General features: G+C 43.1%; 1 protein-coding gene across 1 annotated transcript; it reads right to left on the reverse strand.

Annotated features, from left to right (window-relative positions):
- Positions 1-583: 583 nt before the first annotated feature.
- gucd1 (guanylyl cyclase domain containing 1) lies at positions 584-19,759 on the reverse strand. The gene is made up of 6 exons (XM_060843832.1): positions 19,506-19,759; positions 19,076-19,160; positions 18,824-18,989; positions 16,060-16,151; positions 13,161-13,402; positions 584-1,654 (listed from the first exon to the last, which is right to left on the reverse strand). The coding sequence occupies exons 1-6, from the start codon at positions 19,534-19,536 to the stop codon at positions 1,563-1,565; spliced, it is 708 nt and encodes a 235-aa protein (XP_060699815.1). The 5' UTR covers positions 19,537-19,759; the 3' UTR covers positions 584-1,562.
- Between the last annotated feature and the right edge of the window lie 58 nt (positions 19,760-19,817).

A 19,817-nucleotide genomic window follows, 5' to 3' on the forward strand; every position in this document is an offset into this window, starting at 1 on the left:
TGGGAATTCCAGTGCTTGCTTACAATCCCTTAGCACCTCCCAGACACAAGGTAACTTGAAAACCAAGCTTCTCACTGGGATTTCACTGAAGCCCCCTATAATTTAATATTTGTCCAAGATAATTGAAAAATCTAGTCTGGCATATGTATCAAATCACCATTTAATGCGATGCAATGATTTCAAATTAACCCAATTACAAATGTGTTGAAAACAGATTGGAATGCTGTGAACTAAAAATGGGAGTGAATGAGCTGCATCAATAACTCAGGCTTATGGGGCTAAAGTTCAGAGTTATCACCAGTTCAAGGCGTTAATGATGTGGCTGAAGAATAATTCACACGTGAGGCTTTAGAACCAAAGGACTAAGCCAATAGGGGCTTAGAATGCAAATTTACACAAATCGAAAAAGTTGGTGTGGGCGGAGGAGGAATTAGTGGTGAATCACCATCAGGGACGGAGTTGGAAAAAAGGGAAGAGACTCGCCACTGGCAGAGGGGGCTGGCATCCTGATATTTTAAGGTGCAACAAGTTTCCACATTGAGGCACGGATAACCTTTTGAATAATCTAAGTTTGCAAAGCAGATTGGTTGTGACAGAGCTTCCTTTATAAAATTAAAGATATTTCTTTGCCAAGCATAATTTCTTTCTAAAAAGCTTTCAGAAACATTTTCCCATTTAACATTTTGTGCATAATCTTATTTGACAGGCAGATCAATAGAGGTCTCAGTCCAGGCAGAGGTGGGTTCAGTTGGCTAGGTTCTGCTCTCTCACGTCAGAGACTGAGACCAACCTATAGACTGTTCTACAGTGCAGGTTCCTAATGAGGTTATGGGCTGCTAGCACAGTGCCGGTCCTAGACTGTACCACCTTGTAAAGTGAGGGGTAAGGCTTTTACATTCTCAATGCCCAGCTCCCATTTTAACCTACCCATGGGCTCAGCTGGACTTGTCGAGTCTGGTGACCCTCACAGCTAGAGGGGATTGACCCTCCCTGACTCAAGGTCATCTATGCAAAGCAAGAAAGCAACCAACAAATGACTGTACTGTACTGAATTCCAAGAGCATTTGTACCCATTAGTGCTCGCCTTCTACCCCTAAGAAAAGAATTACATAGCAGCACTTTTGGCAGATGAACCCAAAGCATTTACAAGAATTAAAGCTCTCCTCAGTTCTATAGGAAGGCCTAAAATATAGGAGCATACAGTTTTGACTGGTATTTAAAACCAGTTGAGTTCTAAGTGGTTCGTGAGCATCAAGCTGAGCAGGCAATGGAAACCTGATGGGACGGCCATCTTCCCAGGCTGGAATAAGTTATTTTTCTCCAGAACCTGACTTTTCCAGGAAGACTCCACAGCAAGCTTTCTGTAGAGGGAAAGGAGTCACATATGGGTTCTGTCCAATCGGCGACCATCAGGAACGAAGAGAGAGAATAGGTGCAGTACTATGACAGAAATCAGATTCGCACTGTGCAAATTGAGGAATGCATTGCAATGCCACCATCTCACGTCCTTAGGTAGTATGTGTTTTGACATGCTGTTAGGGCCATCCACTGCGATACTGTAATCAGCTGTCTTTGTAAACAAACAGAATGTCTTCATCTGTCCCGTAGCTCATGCGGGCCTCATTGAAGTTACTTACAGTTGTGCAGCAGACTCCTGAAAAAACAAGGCAAGTATCAATGAACACAACTCAAAATCCACCCCAATTTTGTGTTTTTTCCTCTATACCTCTCCCTCAAGCTACTGGATAATATCAGATTGGGACTGACAGCCGATGGGCCTGGTTAGAGTCAACTTGAGTGTTGCCTATCACTTTTAGAATGGAGTGATCATAGGCCAAGGTAAAGCTCACAGTCAGCCAGAATGATACACCCTTTCCTAGCTCAGGCTGCTGGTGCCAAATGCAATCCAAACTGAATAATCAGCCCTCAAAAAGGATGAGGGCAACAAAATTTAGTTAAAGTGAGGGGGATTGCAGAGAATTGACTTGTGTTAAAAGGAGGAATGTGAGCAGGTAACACAACTTAAAGGGGAAAATCATTGAACATTTAATTCCTTCCCCCAGCATCTTTCCACTGAAATACTCATTGAGATGATTTGAACTAATAAAAAGCGATGGGAAAATGAATTCTCTCGATTTCACAAGCACCATTTCCAAAAGACAGATTGCCTAGTTTCAATACGTACTGGGAAATGGTTCCCTCAGATGGATATAAAGTTTCCCAGTCACTGGTCATTATTTTTACTTTATCAATTGACATGATATGGACATCATTGGCTAAACCACATTTATTTCCCAGCCCATTTGTCCAGATGACCTCTTTCTGTGTGTCCGGAGTCATGTAGGTCAGACCAGGTAAGGATGACAAGTTTCCTTCCATAAAAGGACATCACTGAACCAGGTAGGTGTTTATGCACAATCAACAATGGTTCATTGTTACCACTAGGCTAGTTCATTAATCAAGATTTTACTGCATTTCAGCAACTGCTATTTAACCTTCAGTTAACACACATCACTGACAGGCAGCTTCCCCTGCACAATCCCACCACTTTCAGGGCAGCTTCACTTAGAGATAGCCGTAATTACTGCAAAATCACAGATCTGGCACCATCTATGGGGAGAAATCAGAGTTGGCGTCACTGAACCCAAACCATTAACTAATTTCTTTTCCTTCTGATTTCTCTGGTTCTGAAACAACTCTGCTTTCTCAGCACACATGCTACTAGACCTGCTGAGATTTTCCAGCTTTTGGTTTTTTTTTCAGATTTCCAACATTTGCAGTTCTTTAAGTATTTCAGCTTGAAGTTCTAGTGAATGAGTATATTTCAAAATAACCTCTGTTTTGGAACATCCTGATTATCATTAAGGATGTTAAAAAACTGCAAAGTCCTTGGACCTTTCAGAGATGATCTGTGAAGGGACTATGAATTGCTCTAAGCTGGATGGAATACAGTAAGTTGGAGCAGGAGTCCAACATCTCAAGCTCAATTTGTCACAGATCAGACCTGAGCACATACGTCAAATCCAACTTTCTCACCTTATCCCAATATCCCTTAAGATTCAAAAATCTAATAATTGTCCTGAACAAGCTCACTGAGATTCAATCGCTGGCAATTTTCCTTATTTTATTTCTTCATGGGATGTGTTACTTATTTATTGCCCAAGAGTTAACCACATAGAATGACATATGGCAGATTTCCTTCCCTAAAGGGCATTAGTGAAAGAGACAATTGGCAATTGGTTTCATGGTTATCATTAGACTCCTATTTCCCGATTATTATTGAATTCAAATTCCAGCATCTGCCATTGCAGGTTTTAAACCTAGGTGCCCAGAACATTACCTTGGTCTCTGGATTAATCGTCTAATGGCAATAGGCCCTAAGTATGAGGCCATCACTACTATTTGTTTATCTAATAATTGAATCCCTTACAATAAAGGCCAAAGGAGACATGATGGCATAGTGTCGTTGTCATGGGGCATAAAATACAGAGACCCAGGTTTGTATCCTATCAAAGCAGAAATCTGGAATTATGTGTTTAATGATGACCGTGAAACCATGTCAGATTGTCACAAAAAACCCATATGAAAAGGGTTGCAAGCCACTCAGGGTAATCAACTGTTTTATCTCAAAAATAAAAAGAAACTAGATGGACCAACTAGCATTAATCTTGGTGCCAAAAACAACAACAAATAATCCTGTTGATCCTGTGAAGTCATCCTTATTAACATCTGAGGGCTAGTGCCAAAATTGGGAGGTTCTCACAGATTAGTCAAACAACAGAATGACAGTCATTCTCATGTAATCATACCTGACAATTTCCCAGACAGGCACCACCTTCATGGTCCCTTCCAAGATGGTGCTGTGGAATACAGCAGGAGGGAGTTGCCCTGGGAGTCCTCAACATGGATTCTTGATGCCATGACATCTCATGGCATTAGGTCAGACATAGGTAAGGAAACTTCCTGCCGATTACTACATACTGTCCATCAACTGATGAATTGGTACTCCTCCATTTTTAACACTGAGAAAGCTCTGAGGGTTGCAAGGGTACAAAATGTCTTCTGGATAAGAGATTTGTCTATCACAGAGTGGCTCAACTGTAGCATTACTAATTGTCTTTGAGACACCATCAGCCTGGAATACAAGTCTTGGCCTGCAACAGGTGAAACTAGAGGGAAAAGCTTACTTGACCTCATCCTCACCAATTTGCTTACTGCAGATACATCTGTCTATGACATATCATTGTTCTTCAGAGTCACTGGGTCAAAATTCTGGGATCCTTAATGGCACTTTAGGTCCACACCAAATCAGTGCAGGAGTTCAAAAAAGGCATCTTACCAACACCTTAAGATTGTAATAAATGCTGGCTCAGCCAAAGTGCACATCCCATGAATTTATTATTTTAAAAAGTTACCATTATTCATTTGCCAATATTTAATCGTTTTTCACCAGTTTAAAAATATTCTGTTTTCTATTCTCCCTTACACACATATTGCCATGCTTACTCTTAACCTATCCATGATCCTTTGCATCCTCCACATAGCATAGCTTTACACAGTTTCATATTTAAATAAATTGTACTAGGTCCATTCACTTAAGGCACTAATAAAGAAATAGTTTTGGCTCCAGCAATGAACCTTACGGTATCCCATTGTTAACAACCTATCAGTTTGAAGAGTAGCTGTTTATCTCTACTTTGTCTTATTATTAACATCTTATCTACAAGACCATGACCCCTTTTTTGAAATAATCTTTTGTGTGGCCCATTATCATGTGTCTTTTAGGTATCACCTTTATCTGGCCTGTTAGTTATATCCACACACAACTATTAATAGACCTGTCAAATGCAATTCCTATATCATATGATGATTTTCTAAGTGCATTGTTATCATTTCCTTAAGTAGTGGACTTTTCCCGATGGCTAACAGGTTTGTAGTTCACTTTTTAATTCTCCTTTTTTTCTTAAAAAAATGTTATGTTTGCTGACTTCCAAACCACAGGGACATTTCCAGAAACCTTTTAAAATCCCAGAATGTCACCATTTGAGAGGATTTGTCAGTCCTTAGTCCCATTAATTTCTCCACTCTATCCAGAATTAGCTATAGTTTGCTTGGGATCATTGTCACCTTTTGAAGAGAGGTGCAAATGGTTAGAGCATCTGTCCCACTGTTACTACCTGCCATGGCTATTAGGTCAGACATAGGTAAGGAAACTTCCTGCCGATTACCACATACTGTCCATCAACTGATGAATTGGTACTCCTCCATTTTTAACACTTGAGAAAGCTCTGAGGGTTGCAAGGGTACAAATGAACTATTTCATTTGTATGGCTATTTCAGAAGAATCAGACAATTATCCACTTTTTTTGACAATATCAAAATAAAACTCCAGTCATGGAGTGGGACTTAAGACTCTTACATAACGGAAAGAGATCCTTTGGTCCAACTGATTAATGTCAACCAGATATCCTTAATAAATCTAGTTCTATTTCCCAGCACGTGGCTCATATCCCTATAAATGCTTACTGTTCATATCATCCAGATGCCTTTTAAAGGCTGGATTTGGAGATGCCGGTGTTGGACTGGGGTGTACAAATATAAACATCACAACACCAGGTTATAGTCCAACAGGTTTAATTGGAAGCACACAAGCTCCTCCATCAGGTGGTAGTGGAGGGCTCAATCCTGACACAGAATTTATAGTAAAAATTTACAGTGTGATGTAACTGAAATTATACATTGAAAAATTGACTGTCTGTTGAGCCTTTCATCTGTTAGAATACCCTGATAGTTTCATTTCTTTCATGTGTAAATCACAAAACCTTTTTTTAAAAAGTTGCATTCTCAGGTTAGCTGTTAACAATAGTGATAGCTAGACAATATGTTGTCGAGTTATCACCCATTGTTAACAGCTAACCTAAGAATGCAACTTTTTTAAAAAAAAAGTTTTGTGATTTACACATGAAAGACGTGAAACTATCACTGTATTCTAACAGATGAAAGGCTCAACAGACAATCAAATTTTCAATGTATAATTTCAGTTACATCGCACTGTAAACTTTTACTATAAATTGTGTTAGGATTGAGCCCTCCACTACCACCTGATGAAGGAGCGTCGCTCCAAGAGCTACTGTGCTTCCAATTAAACCTGTTGGACTATAACCTGGTGTTGTGATTTTTAACCTTTTAAACGCTGTAATTGTACCAGCCTCCACCACTTTGTCATAGAGTCATAGAGATGTACAGTATGGAAACAGACCCTTCGGTCCAACCCGTCCGTGCCAACGAGATATCCCAACCCAATCTAGTCCCACCTGCCAGCACCCGGCCCATATCCCTCCAAACCCTTCCTATTCATATACCCATCCAGATGCCTTTTAAATGTTGCAATTGTACCAGCCTCCACCACACCCTCTGGCAGCTCATTCCATACACGTACCACCCTCTGCATGAACAAGTTGCCCCATAGGTCTCTTTTATATCTTTCCCCTCTCACCCTAAACCTATGTCCTCTAGTTCTGGACTCCCCAACCCCAGGAAAAAGACTTTGTCTATTTATACTATCCATGCCCCTCAGTTTTGTAAACCTCTACAAGGTCACCCCTCAGCCTCCAACGCTCCAGGGAAAACAGCCCCAGTCTGTTCAGCTTCTCCCTGTAGCTCAAATCCTCCAACCCTGGCAACATCCTTGTAAATCTTTTCTGAACCCTTTCAAGTTTCACAACATCTTTCCAATAGGAAGGAGACCTGAATTGCATGCAATATTCCAACAGTGGCCTAACCAATGTCCTGTACAGCCGCAACATGACCTCCCAACTCCTGTACTCATACTCTGACCAATAAAAGAAAGCTTACCAAACTCCTCCTTCACTATCCTATCTACCTGCGACTCCACTTTTAAGGAGCTATGAAGATTAGATTAGATTAGATTACTTAGTGTGGAAACAGGCCCTTCGGCCCAACAAGCCCACACTGACCCACCGAAGCGCAACCCACCCATACCCCTACATTTACCCCTTACCTAACACTACGGGCAATTTACCATGGCCAATTCACCTGACCCGCACATCTTTGGACTGTGGGAGGAAACCCACGCAGACACGGGGAGAACGTGCAAACTCCACACAGTCAGTTGCCTGAGGCGGGATTGAACCCGGGTCTCTGGCGCTGTGAGGCAGCAGTGCTAACCACTGCTACAGTCTATATCTTCCATAGCCTTTTCCACAGTAAATACTGATGCAAAATATTCATTTAATGTCTCCTCCATTTTCTGTGGCTCCACACAAAGGCTGCCTTGCTGATTTTTGAGGGGCCCTATTCTTTCCCTACTTACCCTTTTGTCCTTAATATATTTGTAAAAACCCTTTGGATTCTCCTTAATTTTATTTGCCAAAGCTATCTCATGTCCCCATTTTGCCCTCCTGATTTCCCTCCTACTTTCTTTATATTCTTCTAAGGATTCACTTGATCTATCCTGTCTATCGTAAAAAGTGAGGTCTGCAGATGCTGGAGATCAGAGCTGAAAATGTGTTGCTGGTTAAAGCACAGCAGGTTAGGCAGCATCCTAGGAACAGGAAATTCGACGTTTCGGGCCAGATGAAGGGCCCTAGGATGCTGCCTAACCTGCTGTGCTTTAACCAGCAACACATTTTCAGCTCTATCCTGTCTATACCTGACATATGCTTCTGTCATTTTCTTCCCTCAATTTCTTTAGTCATCCAGCATTCCCTATAACCTACCAGCCTTCCCATTCACCCTGACAGGAATATACTTTCTCTGGATTCTTGTTATTTCATTTCTGAAGGCTTCCCATTTTCCAGCCATCACTTTGCCTGCGAACATCTGCCTCCAATCAGCTTTCAAAGTTCTTGCCTAATACCTTCAAAATTAGCCTTTCTTCAATTTAGAACTTCAACTTTTAGATCTGGTCTACCCTTTACCATCACTATTTTAAAACAAATAGAATTATGGTCGCTGGCCCAAAAATACTCCCCCACTGACACCTCAGTCACCTGCCCTGCCTTATTTCCCAAGAGTAGGTCAAGTTTTGCACCTTCTCTAGAAGGTACATCCACATACTGAATCAGAAAATTGTCTTGTACGCACTTAAGAAATTCCTATCTATCTAAACCTTTAACACTATGGCAGTCCCAGTCAATGTTTGGAAAGTTAAAATCCCCTACCATAATTACCCTATATTATTCTTACAGATAGCCGAGATCTCAAATTTGTTTCTCAATTTCCCTTTGACTATTAGGGGCTCTATAATACAATCCCAATAAGGTGATCATCCCTTTCTTATTTCTCAGTTCCACCCAAATAACTTCCCTGGATGTATTTCCGGGAATATCCTCCCTCAGCCCAGCTGTAATACTATCCCTTCTTAAAAATGCCACTCCCCCTCCTCTTGTGCCTCCCTTTCTATCCTTCCTGTAGCATTTGTATCCTGGAACATTAAGCTCCCAGTCCTGCCCATCCCTGAGTCATGTTTCTGTAATTGCTATGATATCCCAGTCCCATGTTCCTAACCATGCCCTGAGTTCATCTGCCTTCCCTGTTAGGCCCCTTCCATTGAAATAAATGCAGTTTAATTTATTAGTCCTACCTTGTCCCTGCCTGCCCTGACTGTTTGACTCACTTCTGTTCTCAGCTGTACCCGTCTCAGATTAATCTCTTCCCTCACTATCTCCCTGGGTCTCCCCCCCTTTACTAGTTTAAATCCTCCCAAGCAGTTCTATCAAATTTCCCTGCCAGTATATTAGTCCCCTTCCAATTTAGGTGCAATCCGTCCCTCTTGTACAGGTCACTTCTCCCCCAAAAGAGATCCCAATGATCCAAAAATGTGAATCCTTCTCCCATACACCAGCTCCTCAGCCATGCATTCATCTGTTCAATCTTCCTATTCCTGCCCTCACTAGCTCGTAGCACTGGGAGTAATCCAGATATTACTACCCTTGAGGACCTCATTTTTAAATTTCTGCCTAACTCTCTGTAATCTCCCTTCAGAGTCTCAACCTTTTCCCTACCAATGTCATTGGTTCCAATGTGGACAATGATCTCCTGCTGGCTCCTCTCCCCTGTGAGAACATTCTGCACCCTCTCTGAGACATCCTTGATCCTGGCACCAGGGAAACAACACACCATTCTGCTTTTTCTCTGCTGACCACAGAAACGTCTGTCTGTACCTCAGACTACAGAATCCCCAAACACAATTGATCTATTTGAAGCCAACGTACCCCTCGTTGCATTAGAGCCATTCTCAATACCAGAAACTTGGCTGTTTGTGCTATGTTCCCCGAGAATCCATCACCCCCTACATTTTCCAAAACAGCATACCTGTTTGAAATGGGTATATCCCCAAAAGACTCCTGCCTAAGGGGGCCTACCTCTCTTACCCTTCCTGGAGTTAACCCATCTATGTGACTGTATCAGAGACTTTCCCCCCTTCCTATAACTGCCATCCATCACATACTGTTACTGTTGCAAATTCCTCATCGTTTCTATCGGTCTCTCCAATCGATCTGATAAAATATGCATCCAACAGCATTTATGGCAGATATAATCCGCAGTAACCATTAAACTCTCTTTAAACTCCCACATCTGACAAGAAGTACATTTCACTGCAAAGGTCATTTTTGCTCCTTCACAATCTACAGACCCAGAAAATAACACCGTCTTATTCCTCTGTAAACACTGCCCCAGCTTAAATTAATAGCTATGGCTTATATTTTAAGTTTAATCAAGAGACTTATCTCCAAAAACATATAATCAAGAAAGAACCCACAATACTCACTACTGCAGCCTTTCTCTTGAACAGACTTAAAAAACAATTAACTTGTCTGATTCTGTGCTGTGAACTTCTCCCAACAGTTCCTCCAAGATTAGTTGTGAATTTCACTGTCTGTTCATTTTCCCAGATGCACTCCGATGTCCCAGCGATACAGGAATTCAAACACCAGTGCTGTAGTTGTAACTGTGTAGGTTCTCTCTCTCTCTCTCTTGCACTGTCCTCACCATGGGCTTCCTTTGTCTGCTCTTCTCCCTTTTAAAACAGCTGTTGTTTTGACTGTTTTGGAACTTTGGAAAAAAAAATGCAACAGCATATAAAACAGGAATTGCTGCTCCTGAAATTTGAGGAAATCTCCAACACCTAAAACACCTAAAAAAAAAAGGAGCAGCTCTTACAGCCAGAGGTTTTTCCTGTCCTCCATCTTGGATTACCCAGAATCCTTTTCTTACAGCTCCTTCTGTACATGCACCACCCTCTGTGTGAAACAATTGCCCCTTAGATCCTTACAAATGATTCCCCTCTCACCTTAAACCTATGCCCTCTAGTTTTGGACTCCCCTACCCTGGGGCAAAGATCTCAGTTATTCATCCTATCCATGCCTCTCATGATTTTGTAAACCTCTATAAAGGTCACCCATCAGACTCCGATGCTCCAGGGACAACAGCCCAGCCTATTCAACCTCTCCCTATAGCTCAAATCCTCCAACCCTGCTGACATCATTGTGAATCTTTTCTGAACCCTTTCAAGTTTCACAACACCCTTCTGATAAGAGGGAGATCAGAATTGCATACAGTGTTCCAAAAGTGGCCTAACCAACGTTCTGTACAGCTGCTACATGATCTCCCCATCTGCTTTACTCAATGCATTGACCAACAAAAGGTAAGCATACCAAATGCCGCCTTCTCTATCCAGTCTACCTGAGACTCCTTTTTCAAGGAACCACGAACCTGCACCTCAAGATCTCTTTGTTCAGCAACACTTCCCAGGATGTTACCATTAAGTGTAGAGGTCAGGATCGTGGTGCTGGAAAAGCACAGCAGATCAGGCAATATCTAAGAAGCAGGAAAATCAATGTCTTGGTCAAAAGCCCTTTATCAGGAATTCTTATTTTTCCTGCTCCTTGGATGCTGCCTGACCTGCTGTGCTTTTCAAGCTCCACCCTCTTGACTCTGATGTCCAGCATTTGTAGTACTCACTTTCGTCTCATTTAAGTGTAGAAGTCCTGCCCGGATTTGTCTTTCCAAAATGCAGCACCTCACATTTATCCAAGTTAACTTTATCTGCCACTCCGTAGCCCATTGACTCATCTGATCAAGACCTTGTTGTACTCACTGTCCACTACACTGTCAATTTTGGTGTCATCTGCAAACTTTTTAACTATGCCTCCTATGTTCACATCTAAACCATTTATATAAAAGGCAGAGGACCCAGCACCGATTCTTGTGACACACTGCTAGTCACAGGTCGCCAGCCTGAAAAGCAACCCTCCACTACCATCCTGTCTTCTACCTTCGAGCCAGTTCTGTATCCAAACGGCTGGTTTTCCCTGCATTCTATGTGATCTAATCTTGCTAACCAATCTACCAAGAGGAACCTTGTCGAATGCCTTACTAAAGTCCATATAGATCATGTCCACTACTCTGCCCAGATCAATCCTCTTCATTACTTCTTCAAAACAAAACAAATCTAGTAGGAGACAATTTCCCATGCACAAAACCATGCTGACTATTCCAAACACATGTAAATCCTATCCCTCAGGATTCCTTCCAACAACTTACCCATCACTGATGTCAAGCTCAGTGGTCTGTAGTTCCCTGGATTTTTCTAATTTTTTAAAATTGTGGCACCATGCTAGCCAACCTCCAGTCTTCAGACATCGCATCTGTGGTTATTGATGATACAAATATGCAAGGGGCCTAGCAATCACTTCCCTAGCTTCCCATAAGAGTTCTGAATTCATCTGATCAGGTCCTGGGGATTTATCTACCTCTATGCATTTTAAGACATTCAGCACCTCCTTCACTGTTATATGGACATTTTTCAAGGTGTGGCTATTTATTTCCACAAATTCTCTATCGTACATATCCTCTCCTCAGTAAACACTAATGCTTTAGTATCTCCCCCATCTCAGTTTTGCTCAGTTGGCGACATGGCTGGTTTGAGATGCAAACCAACACCAACAGTGTGGATGCAGTTTCTATACCAGCGGAGGTCACCATGAAGATCTCATCTTTTCAACCTCTCCCCCTACTTGAGACATGGTGTCCTTCAGACTAATCTCCCCACCAGTCATCTAAGGTGTGATCAGACCTATAATCCTTTGGGAATTTGACAACTTTATCTTACATATTTAAAACTCAAGTTATTTTTATAATTTCTTAAAAGTTTACTCTCATTTTATTTTCCCCCCAGTTTCAGCAATGTTTCTGGCCATCCACTTTTGGTTCCACGGCTCCCTAATCGTCAGGCTTACTGCCATTCTTGGCAAAATTATACAGCCTCTTAAACTAATACAATCCTTCACCTTGATATTTCAGCACAGTTTTCCTAATGAGATTTTATTTCTCAAAGAATATTCATTGAAAATTGTCAAACATTAAACAAAAAAATTGTATTGTAACTAAATTCCTATCTATCTCAGTCAACTCTTCCCAATATCTAGATAATTGGTTTTAATTTTAACGAGTTAATTTTACGTTTTATCTAAGGATATGGGGTAGGCCTTTTAGGACTCAGAGGAGGAGAAATTTCTTCACACAGAGTTGGGAGCCTGTGGAATTCACTACCACAGAAAATGGTTGACACCAACACATTAAATGTCTTCAAGGATGAGTTAGATTTAGTTCTTATCAAAGAACATGGGGAGAAAGTGGGGACAGGGGACTGAGTTAGTAATCAGCCATGATCATATTGAATGGTAGGCAGACTTGAAGGAATGGATGGCTTCCTCCTGCTTCTAATCTCTATGGTAACTGTCACACAAGACCTCAATGTAGAAACTAGATTATGACCAATCTTCTTTAGAAGGTTCCTGACTAAGATTATTAATCAACATTGTCTCATTACACAAGACAAAATATAAAATAGTTTCTTCTCTAGTCAGTTCCATGACTGCTGTTGGAGACTGGAAGGAAGAGTGAAATTAGTGGAGTAATGGTGAGGTTTTGTTAATGACTTATGGGTATATGAATAGGAAGGGTTTGGAAAGATATGGGCCAGGTGCTGGCAGGTGGGACTAGATTGGGTTGGGATATCTGGTTGGCATAGACAGATTGGATCAAAGGTCTGTTCCATGCTGTACGTCTCTATGACTCGTAGATTAGAGGATGTTCTTCCTTTCTCCTGTAGTGGATTGTTGAGTTTCACTTACTGTCAGCATACGCTGGGTTGTTGTAGAAGATGCAACCCGAGTTCCTGTTGTAGCCACACACCACAATGAAATGGCCTTGATAGTCTGGCTTCCTGCAGAAACATTTCTGTCCAATGGGCAGGAGGCAACAGAACTTGACTGGAGCTGAACAGAGGTCACAGACAAGCAGGACTGCATTCACTAGGACGATGATCACGTGCTCCTTAGCTAGGTGCTGCTGGATCTCCTGAATGGTGACAGACCTGTTCCAGAGACAGATACAGAGCAACTCAGCTTCTGTTAAACAAGGGAACACACACAATCTTATAGGCACTAAGAGGTGGGGTCCCAAACCTTGGCTCAAGTGTTTCTTAGCTCCTCTACAATGTTTGCCATTTCTCCAGGCTCCCAGGTTATATGGAACGTGTGTTGTGATCACTATTAGCATTGCTGCTGGGTGAGAGCAAACTCCATCACCACATTCAGCAAGGGTTCCTGCTTGCTTTGGAATGTTCCACGACCTATTACTGGCCAAAGGGAGACGTCCTCCTCCAGAAGAAACTGGGGAAATTTCTTTCTTTAGAATCCTTCTTTAGTTTGTGTCAACGGCTCATAGAAAACAAGACGTGAAAGTAAATATGGATCATCTTAATATGAGTAAAAGCCAAAACTATAAAACTTCAGGGTTTAAATACTTGCAAGGGCCATTGTGTAGGGGGATCAGAAGATCTAAGAGTGACAGAAAACAACTAGTTATCAGAAATACATGCTGTGCCTAAAACACATGATACAGTAATAGGAATCGCCAGTATTGCTGACCTGCAAATGTTAGATTAGATTACTTACAGTGTGGAAACAGGCCCTTCGGCCCAACAAGTCCACACCAACCCGCCGAAGCGCAACCCACCCATTCCCCTACATTTACCCCTTTACCCAACACTACGGGCAATTTAGCATGGCCAATTCACCTAGCCTGTACATCTTTGGGCTGTGGGAGGAAACCGGAGCACCCAGAGAAACCCCACGCAGACACGGGGAGAATGTGCAAACTCCACACAGTCAATCGCCTGAGATGGGAATTGAACCCGGGTCTCTGGCGCTGTGAGGCAGCAGTGCTAACCACTGTGCCACCATGCCGCCCACTAAGGAACTTTGTGAAGGGAAAGTCTGTGCTGTGATATATGATGAAGTGGCTCATGGGACAGAGTGAAATAAGAAGATTAGTATTGAAACCAGGAGGCAGCAAGCAACTGAGAGACAGTGTTGGTGAGGGATGACAGCAATTTGAACGATGCGAATACAGGCATCAGAAGTGGTCACTCATATTTGTGGAATGAATTCATGATAATTTGGGCTGCTGCACGGCCAGGATCTCTCAAAGAAATTTCCAGGAATAGGAAGACAGTGAGGGAAATCAGAAAGAAGAACACAAAGAGAAGACACGTGGCATTTTACAGGCTTTGGAAAGACATCAGAAGTGAAGCAGCCCAGAAAAACAGTAAGTGTTGGGAAATAAAAGGAGCTTTCAAAGCAGGGAATTTAAGAGGGAGACGAGGCCATGTATGTGATGACCTGCTCAGCCACAACCCTGTGGCGTAGAGAATTCCAAAAGATTCATAATCTATTGAGCGAAGAACTTTCTCCTTATCGTTTATCTCCTAGACTAAATCCTTGTCCAGAGCTTGATCCCCTTGTGTTTTGTCTCCACTACGTGGGGAGGCTCCGAGTCTGCCCTTTCAGAATCTTGACTCAAAACTCAAGAGAGTTGAAGACCACATTTTTTTAAGTTATTTTCAAAGGACAACTCCCCCCTGCTTGCCCCAACTACCACTACCACTTAATGAATCAGTCCAAATACATATAGTCTTAAAACTAAAATTCTAACAAGTTTTCTTATTCCTGTCCTCCATCAATAAAGGCAAGCATGTTATTCACCTTTCCAAATGCTTCCTGAAATCTCAACATCAAAGACAGTGAGCAGGTTACAAAGGGATACAGTATCCTGGAAGCAGGTAGACCACAGTAACATAATTCAACCACAATTCAAATATAAAGTAGGAAATAAATGGGAAATGAGCATTGGACTGGAGACTTTTAATACAAGATACAAGTGTTTGAACATATGCAGAGAATGATTAACACGCCAACGTTTGATTTGAGCGAGGAAGGTAGGAAAATTCAATCCTTAACACCCTCAAAACACTTGGGAAAAGTGAATTGTGGCAGTGACCAATCAGGGAAAAATAACCCCTGAAAAATTAAAAAGTTGTCCTCAAGAAAAGCACTTGGGGTGGGGGAGAAAGTTGTTTAAACTCCTGATATAAACACAGGATAACAAATCCAAATCAAACATAACATCAGCATACAATAGAATACAATTCACTTATTCTAAGCAGGCCAATGCTCAGAGGTTAAAAACTGCTGAACCCAGATGTGTTGGAGCTGCTGTGCAATATTAAAGCCTTTAGAAACTAGCCAACAAGATTCTCAAGGGTCAATGCGCAAGATCCAGGTTCAATTCCCAGTTGCCCCAGGGTAGCATCTCAACATGTCCCGACAGGTCAGTTCAAAAATACATGCAACCAACATTCAGCCACCAGAGAACACTGTGTATTGACAAGCAAATAACTTGTTGTTTACCAGAGGTCCTTATATTCTCATTTCTTTTCACTCACGTAATTACTTGAGGTGAAAATGAAATTAGCAGTTCTGACATTTGAATTTAATTGTGATTTCTGACAGACTAAATCTCTCCCCTTCTCAAATTTTCCCCTCGACTTTATCAGCCAACCATCCTATTGATGACCTCACCCAACCCACCCTCCAGATGCACTGCCAATCTCAGCAGCTTGTAAATAAATAGGCACTGCCTTTCCCATGGAGTCAGGTCATGAATAAACACAGGACGCCAGGCCCCTACCTCTTTTCTACATGAACTCCATTTGCTTCAGCTTGAGAAAACAGCTGATTAACCCGGTCCTCTTCAGTCTCGAAATGTTTCCGATAGAAAGACTGAGGAAAGGAAAGGGCAAGTCACTTCTCAAAGAGAAATCATATCCCAAAGCCCTATGAAATAATTCAACAGATACTCCGATGTGGCACAGGCAAATCTAGATAGATACATCCATATCCTAGGGATCTCATTCACAAATTATGCACATAAGCATTGCACTATAGTTTTGGTGATAAACCAATCACATAATTCAAAATTATTTTCAAAAACAAATCCATTGACCATTTCAAAAATGTAAAAATGGTTTGTGTTAAAATTAATAACAAGGCTTTTATAATTAAATTAGACCATTAATGCCATTTCTTAACATCTCTTTTAAAAGTTTCCCATCAAGGTTCAAGTCTATCACAGAGTCAGTTTGTATGCAACAGCTTCCAACAGCATATTCCCCATTATGATCTAAGATTTATTTGAATGTTATAGTGAAGACCAAGGTTAACCATCATCTTACTGAATGGCAGAACTTAAAGAGCTAAATGGCCTGTGCCAGATCCCATTTGTTACATGCTCCATTCTTCCCTCATTTAGCTTTATGTTAGAAATACAAGTTCAACCGATGATCCTATTCCTGCCCCATGGACAGCAATTCAACACTGATCATGGGACAGGAACAGGATCAGACACCATGCCAGTACACACATTTTCTCAAGTGCAAGACAGAATGCCAATGAGGCTTTGGGCCAGTATAAATCTGTACCATGAAGGCAATGACTGGAGTTAGTATATTACTAAACAAAAGATGGAACTCAAGTCTTTCTGCCAACAAGAGGGAAAAAGGGTATATTCAGAATTGGAATCCCTACAATGTGGAAACAGGTCGTTCGGTCCAAGAGGTCCACACCGACCTCTGAAGAGTAATCCACCCAGACCCATTCCCCCACCTTATATTTACGCCCGTCTATTACACCTAACCTACACATCCTTGAAAACTGTGGGCAATTTAGCATGGCCAATTCACCTAACTTGCACATCTTTGGATTGTGGGAGGTAACCGGAAAATCCAAAGGAAACCCACACAGACATGGGGAGAATGTGCAAACTCTACACAGACAATCGCCCAAGGCTGAAATCGAACCTGGGTCCCAGGCGTTGTGGGGCAGCACTGCTAACCAGAGTGACGGGCCATCCACGGGTATAGGCTTTTCTTAAATTCAGTTGTGGATGTCCCTCATTGGATTAGCATTTTATTGTCTGTTCCTAGATGTAAAAAGTGAGGTCTGCAGATGCTGGAGATCAGAGCCGAAAATGTGTTGCTGGTTAAAGCACAGCATGTCAGGCAGCATCCAACGAACAGGAAATTCGACGTTTCGGGCAAAAGCCCGAAACGTCGAATTTCCTGTTCCTTGGATGCTGCCTGACCTGCTGCGCTTTAACCAGTAACACATTTTCAGCTCTGTTCCTAGTTGCCCTTGAGAAGGTAGTCCGCATGCTGTAGGTTGACCCACAATACCCTTAGGGAGGAACTTCCAGAATTGTGACAATGCAGGATACATTTCCCAGTCTGGATGGTGAATGGGTTGCAGAGGAATTTGCAGTGGATAGTGTTCCTATGCCTTTGCCCTTCTAGATGGAAGTGTTTGTGGGTTGGAAAGTGTACGGATCTTTGGTGAATTGTAGATAGTACATTATTGTAGATAGCAGCTGAGTGATGGTGGAAGGAGTGAGCTGCTTTGCCCTGAATGGTGTCAAGCTTAAAGGAGCCTTCCATATCCATCGAAGTTTTACCTACACATCCACTAATATCATTTATTGTATCCGTTGCTCCCAATGTGGTCTCCTCTACATTGGGAAGACTGGACGCCTCCTAGCAGAGCGCTTTAGGAAACATCTCCGGGACAGCCACATCAATCAACCACACCGCCCTGTGGCCCAACATTTCAACTCCCCCTCCCACTCTGCAAAGGACATGGAGGTCCTGGGCCTCCTTCACCACCGCTCCCTCACCACCAGATGCCTGGAGGAAGAACGCCTCATCTTCCGCCTCGGAACACTTCAACCCCAGGACATCAATGTGTACTTCAACAGTTTCCTCATTACCGCTTCCCGCACCTCACCCTAGTTCCAAACTTCCAGCTTAGCGCTGTCCCCATGACTTGTCCTACCTGCCTATCTTCTTTTCCACCTATCCACTCCACCCTCCCCCCCTGACCTATCACTCTCATCCCCTCCCCCACTCACCTATTGTAATCTGTACTTTCTCCCCACCCCCACCCTCCTCTCACTTATCTCTCCACCCTTCAGGCTCTCTGCCTGTATTCCTGATGAAAGGCTTTTGCCCGAAACGTCAATTTTACTGCTCCTCGGATACTACCTGAACTGCTGTGCTCTTCCGGTTTCCAGCATCTGCAAGTCATTGTTTTTACCTGCTTAAGTCACCCATTTAGGCAACTGAGGAGTGAAAAGATGTGAAAAGTAAAAGTTATACCTGGAAATGTGATGATGCATGTCAAATCGAGGCATTCAAGAGGGCTTTGGATGATTATTTGAATACAAAATGTGTGCAAGTATATGGGTAAAAAGCAGGGAATTGGCACTAGGAAATGGCTGCAGAAACAATGAGCACCTTCTGTTTCTTGTGAATCCTGTGATACAAGACCCAGTTCAACAAATCAATCGAAATTTTGATCCTGCCATTATGTTCAGTGCATGTGAGGTACAGGTAACAGCTCACCTGGTATCGATAGCCCTTGTCAACTCCCAGTGTCTGTGTGCAGAATCTGTGCATAACACCAAATTGCTGCATCAGGTAAGCCAGATCTATTGTCCAGACACTTTCACTGAGCTGTAATCTCCAACAGGCTGTCTGGAATTCCTCGTCACTCACAGGATGGAGATATCTTTACACAGGAGGATGAGAGAGAATAATGTAATAAACAAGAACTATAGCGGGAGGGGGGTGAGGGGGAAAGAGAGTGTCACTTACTGCAGGACCATCCTGGAGCAGGCGAGTCCACAGTCCCAGTGAAAGGATTGCTGAATGATAGGAACATTCAACTGAACCAGTTCACCTGAGGCCAGAGAGAGACAGAGACAGAGTAAGTGCGGCCTCGCCTTCACTGACCCCCCCCCCCCCCCACTCACTGCCCCCCCCCCCCACTCACTGCCCCATCCCCCCTCCCCCACTCACTGCCCCATCCCCCCTCCCCCTCACCACCCCCCCTCCCCCACCCACTATCCCCCCCCACCCCCACCCACTATCCCCCCCCCTCCCCCTCACCACCCCCCCCTCCCCCTCACCACCCCCCCCTCCCCCACCCACTATCCCCGCCCCCCCTCACCACCCCCCCCCCCCCCCCCTCACCACCCCCCCCCTCCCCCTCACCACAAGCAGCAAACCCTGAACCCACACTGACCTCTCAGCATCTCCGTCTCACTGGGCTTCATGGTGACGACTCTCCCCTGGGGGGAGGTTCCAGACGGTAACCTCCCCCCCCCCTCCTCCTCCCCAAATCTGTCAGCTAATCCCTCTCCCTTCGACACTGAGACAAACCCCGCAGCTTGGGCCTGGCGGAGGGAGTGGCTGGTGATTCTCTCAGCAGCCTCTTGCCGTCCCCGATAGCAGGAGGAGGCGTTTCCCGGAACCCGTCTGAAGGAGAAAGGCGTCAGGGGAAGGTGGTTTCTGTTACACAGACAACAGAGGGCTTCCGGTTAGTGGTATTCTGGGA

The sequence above is a fragment of the Hemiscyllium ocellatum genome, chromosome 24 (assembly GCF_020745735.1).
Source record: "Hemiscyllium ocellatum isolate sHemOce1 chromosome 24, sHemOce1.pat.X.cur, whole genome shotgun sequence".
NCBI lineage: Eukaryota > Metazoa > Chordata > Chondrichthyes > Orectolobiformes > Hemiscylliidae > Hemiscyllium > Hemiscyllium ocellatum.